General features: G+C 34.1%; 1 protein-coding gene across 4 annotated transcripts in view; it reads left to right on the top strand.

The window, feature by feature from the left end:
• TRIM23 (tripartite motif containing 23) overlaps nt 1-12,590 on the top strand; it is a 34,770-nt gene extending 22,180 nt beyond the window's left edge. For all 4 annotated transcript variants that reach the window (XM_065905161.1, XM_065905160.1, XM_065905159.1 and 1 more), the window contains 5 exons: nt 174-308; nt 3,393-3,522; nt 4,340-4,450; nt 5,709-5,833; nt 8,769-12,590. In XM_065905161.1, the coding sequence (XP_065761233.1) occupies nt 174-308; nt 3,393-3,522; nt 4,340-4,450; nt 5,709-5,833; nt 8,769-8,948 (681 nt within the window). In that variant the 3' untranslated portion in view covers nt 8,949-12,590. The remainder of the gene's footprint in view (nt 1-173; nt 309-3,392; nt 3,523-4,339; nt 4,451-5,708; nt 5,834-8,768) is intronic.
• The last annotated feature ends 596 nt before the right edge of the window (nt 12,591-13,186 follow it).

The following is a 13,186-nucleotide window of genomic DNA, read 5'->3' as shown; positions in this document are numbered from 1 at the left end:
AGGGACTGTGAAGAGTCTTCTCCTCCAGTACCACAATTCAAAAGCATCAGATCTTCAGCAGCTAACTTTGAATACTGTAATGTTAAATAAGCTTTTCTTGAGTTTTAGTGGTATCTCTTTTTTTTCTGATTTCTTTAAAAGGTTTATAAGAAATATCATCTTCTCCTTTCTAGGATGATTGTAGAGTTGTCTTGGCAAAACAAGAAATTACAAGGTTACTAGAAACATTGCAAAAGCAGCAGCACCAGTTTACAGAAGTTGCAGATCACATTCAGTTGGATGCCAGCATCCCTGTCACTTTCACAAAGGTAATATATTCTGTACTTCATTTTTAGGTGTGTTTTTGAACAAATCATAATTGTTTTACCTTCCATGGTAATTAGCTTGAAGAGACAACTAAAAAATTAATGAACCATAGGATTAAAAAAGAAAACTTTATCAGTGGAAAATAGAAGGTGGTGTAATGAATCTTCTATACTCATCACCACCTACTGGAACAGTTAATAACTTTTTATTTCACCTACCCTTCTCCCAGTCTCTTTCTACCTACAATCTCCCAGGTTATTTTGAAACAAATCTCAACATATTTCATCCCAACATCAAATCATTCTTAAAACACAATAAAAATACCATTACCACACATAAGAAATTAAATACATCTTTAATATTACCCATTATCAAATTAGTATTCAGATTTCCTAGATTGTTAAATGAATTTTTTTAGGTGTGAGATTGACTCCAACAAGGTATGTATTTGGCATTTTTTGATATGTTTTGGTCTCTTTTCAAGTGGATTCCCCCGAATTTAAAAAGGTACATGTGTTTCATTTTGCTCTCTATTTTTGCGTGGCTTTAAAATTGTTTTTAATCTTGTTTTATAATTATATGAAGCATTCACATGGTCCAGAGTCATATCTACAAAGCAAAGTACATTCAGTGAAGTCTAACTTAAATTCCTGGCCCCTCCACCCTTTTCTTCCGTTTGCCATAGGAAACTATTAAGAATTTTTCTTAGTTTTATTCATCATTAAAAAAAATAGAGAAATATGTTTGCATGTACTCTCCACCCATTTAAAGGTAGAGTACTGTACTCACTTCTCCACCTTGCATTTTAACTTGAGGGTACATCCTAGAGGTCCCTCCATAGCAGTATATAGTAACCTTTTCCATTTCCTTTTGCATCTAGAAGGTTCTTGATTGTGAGTATGTACATTTTTTTTATTATGGTAAAAAACACAAAATTTTTTACCATCTTAACCATTTTTTAAGTGTATAGTTCAGTATTGTTAAGTATATTCACACTGTGTGAAACATTTTCAGAAATTTTTCATCTTGAAAAATTGAAACTATACCTTATAAGCAACCACTCCCCTATTCCCTGCTTCTCCTCATATCTTGGTAACCACTGTTCTACTTTCTGTTTCTTTGAATTTGACTACTCTAAATTTAGTGTGTATGTGGATAGTATTTGTCTTTTGTGACTGGGTTTATTTCACTTAGTATTATGTCCTCAGAGTTCACCTGTGTTGTAGTATGTGACAGGATATCCTTTTATTTTAAGTCTAAATAATATTTCATTGTTTGTATATGCCACGTTTTGTGTATACACTCATCTGTCAGTGGATATTTGGGCTACTTTACCTCTTGGTTATTGTGAATCGTGCTGCTGTGAACATGATTGTATAGACATCTCTTTCAGGCTTTGTTTCCAGTTCTTTTGGATAAATACCAGAAATGGGACTAATGATTTATATAGTAGTTCTGTTTTTTATTTTCTGAGGAAATGTCATACTGTTTCCTTAGCAATTGCATCACATGATATAAATCCCACCAAAAGTGCATGAGGATTCCAATTTCTCCACATTTTCACTTATTATTTTCTGTTTGTTTTGTTTTTGTTTTTGATAGTAGCCATCCTGATTGGTGCAAAGTGATATCTTATTTGCATTTCTCTGATAATCAGTGATGTTAAGCATCTTTTCATATGCTTCTTGGTCAGTTCTGTGGAGAATTTTTTAGAAGTCCTTTTGCTTATTTTTCTGTTTCTGTCTTTTTGTTGTTGAGTTATAGGAGTTCTTTATGTATTCCGGATATGAACCCGTTATCAGATACATGATTTGCAAGTATCTTCTCCCATTCTATAGTTTTCTTCTTCACTCTCTTGATTGTGTCCTCTGATTCAGAAAAGCTTTCAACATTGATCTAGTCCCATCTATCTATTTTTGCTTCTGTTGATTGTTTTTCATGTCAAATCTAAGAAAATCATTGCCAAACCCAGTGTGAAGCTTTTCTGCTGCTCTACGAGTTTTATAGCTTTGGTTCTTATGTTTAGGGCTTTAATCTATTTATTTATAATCCAGATATTTAGAATTATTATATATTCTTTATAAACCTTCCATTTCTCCATTATATAATGAATTTGTCCCTTATAACAGTTTCTGACTTAAAAATCTCTATTATCTGATGTTAGGATGGCCAGCCCTGCTTCCTTTTGGGCATGACTTGCCTCCCAAAGAGATTTGCATCTTTACCATCCTTTCACTTTCAGATGTGTGTTTCCTTAGATATAAAATGAGTCTCTTTTGTAAACAGCATATTCTTAGATCTTGGTTTTTCACCCATTAGTTCACACTATGTCTTTCGAGTGGAGAGTTACGTTACGTCTATTTATAGTTAAAGTAATTATTGTTAAGTAAACCCTTACTGTTGTCATTTTGTTCATTTTCTGCCTAACTTGATAAGTTTTTTTTTTGTTTCACCTTTCCTCTTTCATTGCCTTTTGTGTTTTATTGATTTTTTTTATAGTGTCATGGTTTGATTTCCTTCTCATTTCCTTTTATTTATATTCTGTGGATTTTTGTGTGTGTGTGTGTGTGAGGTTACCGTTGCAATTACATAAAATATCTTAGTTGTAACATTCTGTTTTAAATAGATAACAAGTTAACTTCAATTGCATACAAAAATTCTATTTCTCCACAGCTCCACCCCCTGTACTTTATGTTATTAATGTCACAAATTATATCTTTATATACTTTATATATCTTTATTTTAATTAATATATTTAGCACAGCATGAAAAATCTTATTTAAAGAAGATTCAGTAGAGCTGGAAAATCTGGGAAGAATAAGTGTGTGTGTGTGTATTTTTTAGCTTACATAGTATGTTGTAAGTTTTACTAAGCCAAATTTAACAAAACAGTGAGGATACATTTCCTCTTACTAAATATCAGAATCAAGGTATTTTAATATGGGAATAGAACTCTGATTTTAATGGATTGAGGAATGAGTAGGAGACAAAGTAATTAGCAAAGGTATTTTATAAATAAAAGTGTAAGTGCTAATACTTTTAACTCCATATCAAAATAAAAAGATTTATTTTTTAAAAAATTATAGGACAATCGAGTTCACATTGGACCCAAAATGGAAATTCGAGTTGTTACATTAGGATTGGATGGTGCTGGAAAAACTACTATTTTGTTTAAATTAAAGCAGGATGAGTTCATGCAGCCTATTCCAACAATTGGTAAGTATGCGTATTGCTTTTCCTTAATGAATATTTTATAGGAAAAAACCCTAACTTACAGATGAGTTCTCAGGGCCTTACTTTGCGCCCATCTGATGTGGAGACTGACTGCAAGACATCAGCATTTCAAGGGAAAATGCACGGTTCAGTGACTGTGGGACTGACATGTGGATTGAGGAGGGATAGAAGAAAGAACAGTATTGGTGGGACAGCTGGAAGGAATAAAGAAAGTATTGATGCCTCTGGCTGAAAATTAGGGATGAGGAGGTGGTAGTGTTGCAGAGCTGGTACTCGGCTGTCAAGGTCTTAAGGACTATTGGATTAGGGGGCTAACCCTGGTTAAAGGTATACATTTCCCCCATGTATGTTTATTACAAGTGGAGTTGGTTAGTTAGTGCTGTGTGAAGATGATTTGTAAGTCACAGCTACAAATGGGGTTGCCTGTTTTTGGTGTGTCACTCATAAGTCAGTTTTTTAAATTTATTTTTTATTATTATTTTTTTCCATTTATTTTTTTAGTTGGAGGCTAATTACTTTACAATATTGTAGTGGTTTTTGCCATACATTGACATGAATCAGCCATGGATTTACATGTGTTCCCCATCCCAATCCCCCCTCCCGCCTCCCTCCCACCCCATCCCTCTGGGTCTTCCCAGTGCACCAGCCCTAAGCATTTGTCTCATGCATCGAACCTGGGCTGGTGATCTGTTTCACCCTTGATAATATACATGTTTCAATGCTGTTCTCTCAAAACATCCCACCCTCGCCTTCTCCCACAGTCAGTATTAAAGTAAGTTTTTTTTTTTTTTAAAAACAGGTTTTAATGTGGAAACTGTAGAATATAAAAATCTAAAGTTCACCATTTGGGATGTAGGTGGAAAACACAAATTAAGACCATTGTGGAAACATTATTACCTTAATACCCAAGGTAAGAGTATAAAAATTACATCTTAATTTTTCAAATTTTTAGAATGTCAGTCCAGTTTTCAGTGCATTGATTTAGCTAATAAAACTGATATTTTAGCATTGATTAAATACATGACCATACCATTACATATTGATAGCACGCCCCACACTATTAAGAAAATTAAGCTAGATAGACTGGGATATGTACTCTGGTATATTTCATGAAAAATGATAACATAATATTTATCTTATACATGTAAGCAATTAAGGTACTTTCTTCTTGGTATTCTTAACAAAGAGTATTATTAGTGTTCATATGAGTATAATCATTGGCAATAGTGTGGTATAGGATAGAATTTGTGGTGTATAGTTCTATTGCTCTATTCAGTTCAATTCAACTCAACATTTATCCCATTATAATCTCTAAATAGCTCCACTCCTTTATTTCCATTCACAATTAGTTATCATCAGCAGAAGAACCCATAGTGGTTTGATTTTAACCAAACTGTGTTATGTGACGTACATTCCACTTAGCATTTATTAGCATAAATGAATTGTACATTTTGCCTCCTGTACCCCAGCATAAAGCTTGTGTTCATGCTCCTTGTTCCATATATCGTCCTGTTTTCCAGCTAGAAGAAAGACCAGATAATTTTTACTTTGAAATTTTTGATATTAGGTTAGTATGAGCCAGTGATTAAGGGGAAGAAATGGAATTTTGAACATGAGGAATGGTTGAAAGCCTAGAATGTGTAGCTGCCAATAGATAGCTGGAAAGGTTTCAAAAGACAATTCAGTAGATATTCATGAAGTTCCTGCTCTGTATTTTGAGTACAATTTATGGAAAGTGCTGTGCCAGGCACCTAAAGAGAATACCTTGGAGAGATAAAGTTGGTGACTTATTTATTTTTAAAAGACTATCTTTTGGTAAAGGAAGTAGAGTAATCAAAGTAAAGTAATCAAAGAAGGAGCATCAGTAGGTAGATCATGAGAGGTACATTTTCATTCATTAAGAGAAAAATATTAAATGATATGCAAAGCAATATGTGTTTGGTAGTGCAAATGTTGTAAATCCTGTTATAAATGAGGAGAAAATAGACCAAAAGTTAGGTGAACTGCTTGATATCATATCATTAATTATTGCTAGGTGCTCCTATAATAGGCAGCCTTTCTGTGAAAATAATGATGGTAGACTCACCATAATATAACATTAAAATATTTAGCCCACTTACTGAAATTAAACAAGTGACTAAATGAATATTTTTGTCTTTTTTTGATAGCTGTTGTTTTTGTTGTTGATAGCAGTCATAGAGACAGAGTTAGTGAAGCACACAGTGAACTTGCAAAGTTGTTAACGGAAAAAGAACTCCGAGATGCTTTACTCCTGATTTTTGCTAACAAACAGGTAATACATTTGTATTTCAGAATATTTATTTTAGCATTCCACATTATAAGGTAACTGTTAAGCTTTTGAGAGAAATAACTCAGAAGATATAAAGTTTCTGTATTGTATTTTGAATGCAGTCTATATGGAAGGTGCTGTACTTTGTACCTTGGAGTATACAGAAAGAAATAAGGTAGTTGATACTCATCAGAAACTCCTGCATGTTAAGTGTTTATTTCTAATACTGCTAAGTGCAGATTAATAAGAAGACTGCTAAGTGACTTCAGTAATATTAATATAAAGTATTATGGAAAATTAGTAGTTCTAAAGGTTGTATTTTCTAAGATTTATAAAAAGTAGAATTTGAATTGAAATTATAAATAATACTTTGAATTAGTATGTGAAGCAAAGAACAACTACAGATACAGACAGAAAAAATAAAAACATGAATATTTTTAGAGAGCATCATGGAGGCCAATATATGCCAGCAAATTTGAAAAATTCAGCAGTGACCACAGGACTGGAAAAGGTCAGTTTTCCTTCCAGTCCCAAAGAAAGGTTATGCCAAAGAATGTTCAAACTACCATATGGTTGCACTCATTTCACATGCTAGCAAGGTAATGCTCAAAATCCTTCAGGCTAGGCTTCAGCCGTATCGAGAATCGAGAACTTCCACATGTACAAGTGGGATTTAGAAAGGCAGAGGAACCAGAGATCAAATTGCCAACATCCATTGGATCATAGAAAAAAGCAAAAGAATTCCAGAAAAATACCTACTTCTGCTTCACTGACTATGCTAAAGCCTTTGACTGTGTGAATCACAGCTAACTGTGGAAATTCTTAAAGAGCTGGGAATACCAGACCACCTTACCTGTCTCCTGAGAAACCTGTATCAGGACAAGAAGCAACAGTTAGAACCAGACATGGAACAACGGACTGGTTCCAGATTGGGAAAGTAGTATGCCAAGTTGTATGTTGTACATCATGTGAAATGCCGGGCTGAGTGACTCACAAACTAGAATCAAGATTGATGGGAGAAATATCACCAACCTCAGATATGCAGATGATACCACTCTAATGGCAGAAAGCAAAGAGGAACTAAAAAGCTTCTTTATGAGGATGAAAGAGAAGAATGAAAAAACTGGTTTAAAATTCAACATTCAAAAAACTTAAGATCATCACTTCATGGCAAATAGACAGGGAAAAAGTGGAAACAGTGACAAATTTTATTTTCCTGGGCTCCAGTATCACTGCGGACAATAACTGCAGCCACACAATTAAAAGATGCTTGCTCCATGGAAGAAAAACTATGACAAACCTAGACGACTTAGTAAAGCAGAGATAGCACTTTCCTAACAAAAGTCCATATAGTCAAAGCTATGATTTTTTTCAGTAGTCATGTACGGATGTGAGAGTTGGACCATTAAGAATGCTGAGCGCCAAAGAACTGATACTTTCAAACTGTGGCAGCTGAAGATTCTTAGATTTTGAGACAGCTTCTAGGAGGATAAGAATGCTTTTCTTTAGAGTGATAAAGTGGCTTAGATGTCATAAAAAGGAAGAGTTGGATAGACAGTAAGGATTTTCCCCTTAATTTAAAAAAAAGGCAAGCTATTAAGAACTGATACACTTCACTTTATGATTAAAGATATGCAAATAAGGCAGAGTGAAATACCATTTTCCACTTATCATCTTGTTAAAGATGAAAATGTTTGATAATCATCAGACATGAATACACTGCTGGTGTGGTTATTAATGTGAGATATTTTCTTGGCGGGCAATATGGCAGTACTTTGTCAAAGTACTGCATATAAAAAGTACTGTTTAGATGCATACACCCTTTTACCTGTAATTCTCTAGTAATGTATTCTGTAGACAGATATCCTAAGGTTGTCTTAGAGATAATTTTGCAAGTGTATGTATTTAAAAACATGTTTACCTCCATGTATATGTGTATGTAATAGCACATAAGCACATATTTTCAATGTAAATATTCAGTATAGGACTGGTTAAGAAAATTATGTTACACCTACAGTGGAATGCAATACAGAAGTTAAAAATACTGGTGGAAAATTTTTTCTGCTTGTCCTGACAATGGAAAGGTATCTTTATTTTTAATATGTGTTAAGAAAACAAACAAACAAAAAAAAACTAGAATGTGTCCTGTTCATTTACATGAGTGTGCATAGAAGTTTTCTGGGAAAATATGAAAGAAATTGTTACTGATGGTTGCTTCTGGGAAGAAGGGTTTTCAGGGCTGTTTGGAGAGATTTTTGTTGTTGTTGGCCTTGCTGCACAGCTTGCAGGATCTTAGTTCCTCTACTAGGGACTGTACTTGGGTCCCTGGCAGTGAAAGCAGTGAGTCCTAACCACTGGACCATCAGAGAATTTCCTGGGAGAGTTTAATAAACTCTTTATAAACCCTATGTAAGAGCCATTTCTTATGATATACGTGTATTAATTCCTTTTAAGTAGATGCCTTATAATGACATGGGCAGTATCTTTCATTCAGGGGGCACAGCCTTCATTGATTTCATTGCAAGACTGTTGCATGGTGGGCCCGTGGTTAAGAATCCGGCTTGCAGTGCAGGGGATGCTGGTTTGATCCCTGGTTGGGGAACTAAGATCCCCAGTGCTGTGGAGCAGCTAAAAACTTGTGCCACAGCTACAGTCCCTGTGCCCCAGTGAAGCATCCCACATGACACAGTGATGATCCTGTGAGCTCATGCAGCCAAATGTTTTTTTTTTTAAAGAGTGTTCTTACAAACTGTTATAGCCAAAACAATTCTTTTTCTGTTCTCATTAATCTCTGAATAATTACTGAAAGTGGAATTTAGGTTTTAACTTTAGGCTTCTGTTAAAGTGATACCAGCAGAACTGTATATAGCAATAATTACAAAAATGCTAATTTGCATAGACTTATGAAAAATTTTTTTGATGTGTGTATATCTTTTAGGATGTTGCTGGAGCTCTGTCAGTAGAAGAAATCACTGAGCTTCTTAGTCTCCATAAACTGTGCTGTGGCCGAAGCTGGTATATTCAGGGCTGTGATGCTCGAAGTGGTATGGGACTGTATGAAGGATTGGACTGGCTCTCACGCCAACTTGTGGCTGCTGGAGTATTGGACGTTGCCTGATTTTAAATGTAGCAGTTGTTTAAAGTTTCGTGGTTAAGAGTTATTTTGCACATAACATGATGTAAGAAATTCTACATCTGAAAGGTAGCTAATTTACGATGTATGTATCGGAATCTTGGATTGGGAATTCAGTACAATATTGCTTTTAAAAACTCTGTAGTAAAATTTCAATAGCTGATTGAGCAGATTAAATTGGATTAAACAGGGACTTATGCATTTTTTTAAAACATACATTTGTTAAGTTTTTCAGGTTACGTGTGTACACACAGATTACTTAGCACACACACATGCATGTTCTACTTACTGTTGGTACTACTGGTATGAATAACTGGGATCCATTAGTATTCAATCCAGCATTGGGAAGTAAGTAGTCACAGTGAAAGAGCAGGTGAAGGTTTATTCATTCAAAGAAAGAATAGCCAACCAAGTGTCTAATGGACCCTCTGTATGAAGCAGGTGAAGCATGGCTTCTTAACTTGCCTTTTCACTGGATTTTGGCATTATGCAGTAGCAAAAAAGGCAGTGAGTTAATGAAATAAAATCCAAACTGCATCTTTGGGTAATATGATTACTTTAATGTTCAGTATAACAGAACATCTTTAATGCTAAGAACTATAAGCTATAGAAGATTAATATTTTATACAGTATTTTATTAAAGCTCTCTTAAAGCCTTTTGTATAAAACCCAGTAAGTTAGAATGAAATGTAATCCAACTAGGCCTGATGTTGTCAGATCAGTACTACACTGAAGAACAATTAATAAAAAACTGTGAAAGTCAGTTATATTCTAGTTGATCTTCACTTATGAAAAGACTGATTTGCAGAGCTGAACCTGGATGTATTATTTCCAAGGTCAGAGTTCTAAATTTGTCCTTCTATTTTTCAATATAAAGTACTTAGTAGTGTGTTTTTTAAAAATAATATTGCATCTTTAAGGAGAATGACTATAGGTAAAATGTAGTAAGTGATACACAGAAGCCAGTGTTGGTCTTACATAAAAGGTAGAGATCTAAGTAGAAATTACCTCTACCTCAAGCGAAGTTATTTAAGCAGTGGAAATGATTACCTTAAAATGTTTTCCCAAAATAAATGCATTTATTTAAACAATAAAATGTGATCAAGGATTTTCATGACAAGTCTTTAAGAGGTGGTTTGAGAGAAACATGTCTACAAAAGGAAAAGAAGAAATGTATGAAAAGTTTATATCACATTTATTACAGGGTTGTGAGTAAAAAATTTAAAGTGTGTGCTCTTTACTGTTTTTCATTTTTTAAGGACACTCCCTTATTATGGCAGTCTAATTTTATATTTAAAAATACCTAGATTGGGTTTTATAGGTTTTTTTTTTTTTTAAATGCTCTTTATACTTTAGATGAAGTGCTTCCTAGAGGGCTCTTTGATAAAGAATCTACATGCCATCATAGGAGACACGGGTTCAGTCCCTGGGTTGGGAAGATCCCCTGGAGATGGGAATGGCAGCCCACTCCAGTATTCTTGCCTGGAGAATCCCATGGACAGAGGAGCCTGGTGGGCTACTGTCCATGGGGTCACAGAGTCAGGCACGACTGAGCACATACTTTAGGATGAGGTTAAATCCTTACGATGGCTGATGACAAGATGTGACTTCTGGGTGGCACTGTTTTGGTTGTCTTTTCAAATATATTTCATTTAAAAACAACGAAACTTTTAGAAAACAAAGCATTAAAAAAAAAAATCCATCAGTTATGGGCAGTGTGTAAATAAGTAAATGTAATATCTCATCCTTTATTTTTCAAGTAAAAGGTCATGCTGTTACAAGTATAGTTTGTGCATATAATACTTCCGAATTAAATTAATATTTGATTGCAGTAACTGTGAAAAATAAAAAAACGTATTACATTTGCCTGTGAGCCCTTGAACTGTTTTGTCTACTAGGTAATTCAAAAACAGTCTAACACTAATATGTAAACTTGCTTTCTTCTGTAAATTTATTTTACCAGTTTTGCTTGACTTTTAAATCACATTCCTAGCATATTTCTACAACACAATATAAAAATGGTGCTTAGACCTGATTATAATGTATCTAGTAGTAGTAGTAATTATTTTTTTAAGAAGCTTTTTTCAGGCTCTTATTTCTATTTCTGGTTGTACTTTAACTAATTATTAGCAAGACTGCGCTAGTTCCCTTTGGGAAATGTCAAACTTGAGAGGTTTTAAATACAGTCTATTTGGATTTGCCTCCTGGCACTGGATTTCTGTATTAAGCTAAATACTATTGTATAGTTTACGTAAACCAGGTTTTTCAAGTATATAGCCTTGGTCTGTAATTCTGGAATGTTTTATAATCACCAGAAGCCATTATTTGCATTATACAAATCATCAGAATGGATAGCAATAAAATGTTAAGATCACTTTAAAGAAATCCTATCATCTTTCTAAAAATTCTCGAATCATCTATATAGTAGTATTGCTAGTAACCAGTTAAAGTCATACTTGTGCTGTGGTTAGGAGAAACAAAACAAAATGGGATAGGGATTGACTTCAATGTCAAATTGAGATAGTTTATTAAAAGTTTAGAAATGTTATTCTTTATTTGCAACTTACGTCACATTTAAATATGTATTAAAACTGTAGTGTTTTTTTAAAGGAGAGCTAAAATTCTGCACTGACTAAAGTGAAATAGTTGCTTTTTAACCTGTTTCACATAGAATATCATATTTTAAATAACTGTTTTCAGAAAAGGCCTTGGAAAGCATAGTTATATCCTGAGTTAATATTACTAAAAGAAAGACTTTTTATGTAACACTGAGATACTTCTCAATTTGCAAGGTGGTAATAAGGAAGAAAATAGCTGTACTTTTCCCTATAAAGAGTAATAAATGAAAAGGACTAATGAGTAAGCATCAGTATCTTGCTAATAGTTTAAAACATGCTTTAAAATAAACATATAGCAATATATATTTTTTAGGTCTACTGATTATGGTAAATTTGTGACATGGAATGGAAAAATTCATTAATCAAACCTGATTTCCTCTCAAAGCAAAAATAATTGTATTTTGGGGAGGATGAGGCATCACCACCACCACTTGGTGGCAGTTATCACCGAAAGTTTAGGATTAAGCTTTTATGAATGAATTGATAGGTAAGAACACCTAAAATTAGGGGGAAAAGGTAAATGTCATAGTGGAAAGTCATTTTGTGTCCCAGTTTTAATTCTTTTTAAAAGGAGGACACAATATTAAAAGTTAAGGCATGTTCTTCCATCAGTTTGTGGTACAAAATGGGTAAAGGAAATAATCCTGCTGATCAGTAGAAGGAAAAGTATAAGCTTAGATATTAAGCATGAGAATGTGAATTTCCTAAACAGGTCTGTTGAACATGTTCCTCCTGTAAGTTCCTAAGAGTTTGTTTGGAAAGTAGAAGCAGTGATTCTGAAGTTATGAAGTAATTTATGAGGGTGGGTGAAGAAGTCAGTTTAAGACTTAAACTCACATTGTTCTAATTTCTACTAATCTCTCCCTTGTTAGATATTAACATTTTTACTCAATATGTAGTTTTCTTGATATTTTGTAAGATAAGAAGAGATACCATAACCTGAAGACAAAAGTTGTTTAGCTACATTAGAAAAATGATGTGAAAATAGTAAATGAACTATTGTATAAAACCATGGACTCAGGTATATTCATTTATTCTGATTCTTTTATTTGAAGAATATTTCATAATTATTCAGGAATTTAACACTTTTGACCAGAGGAACTTGCTGTTTATTGAAATTTTGCTTACCACTTACTTAGACTCTTGAGAGTCCCTTGGACTGAAAGGAGATCAAACCAGTCCATCCTAAAGGAAATCAGTCCTGAATATTCATTAGAAGGACTGATGCTGAAGCTGAAGCTCCAATACTTTGGCCACCTGATGCAAAGAACTGACTCACTGGAAAAGACCCTGATGCCGGGAACGACTGAAGGCAGGAGGAGAAGGGGACAACAGAGGATGAGATGGTTGGATGGTATCACTGGCTCGATGGACATGAATTTGAGCAAGCTCCAGGAGTTGGTGATGGACAGGGAAGCCTGGCATGCTGCAGTCCACGGGATCGGAAAGAGTTGGACACAACTGAGTGACTGAACTGTGAGTGCTCAAAAGACAAAACTATTTGGTGTGAAAGACAAACCTTGTAAAAAAGAAAATGGTATATCACCAAAGATGCCCTTTATTAAGATCTAAAGAAACATTTGAGGGCAGACTATTTGGCATGTT

The sequence above is a fragment of the Muntiacus reevesi genome, chromosome 14 (genome assembly GCF_963930625.1).
Source record: "Muntiacus reevesi chromosome 14, mMunRee1.1, whole genome shotgun sequence".
Classification (NCBI taxonomy): domain Eukaryota; kingdom Metazoa; phylum Chordata; class Mammalia; order Artiodactyla; family Cervidae; genus Muntiacus; species Muntiacus reevesi.
Note: the sequence above shows the minus strand (reverse complement) of the source record. Positions and strands in the feature narration are given on the sequence as shown.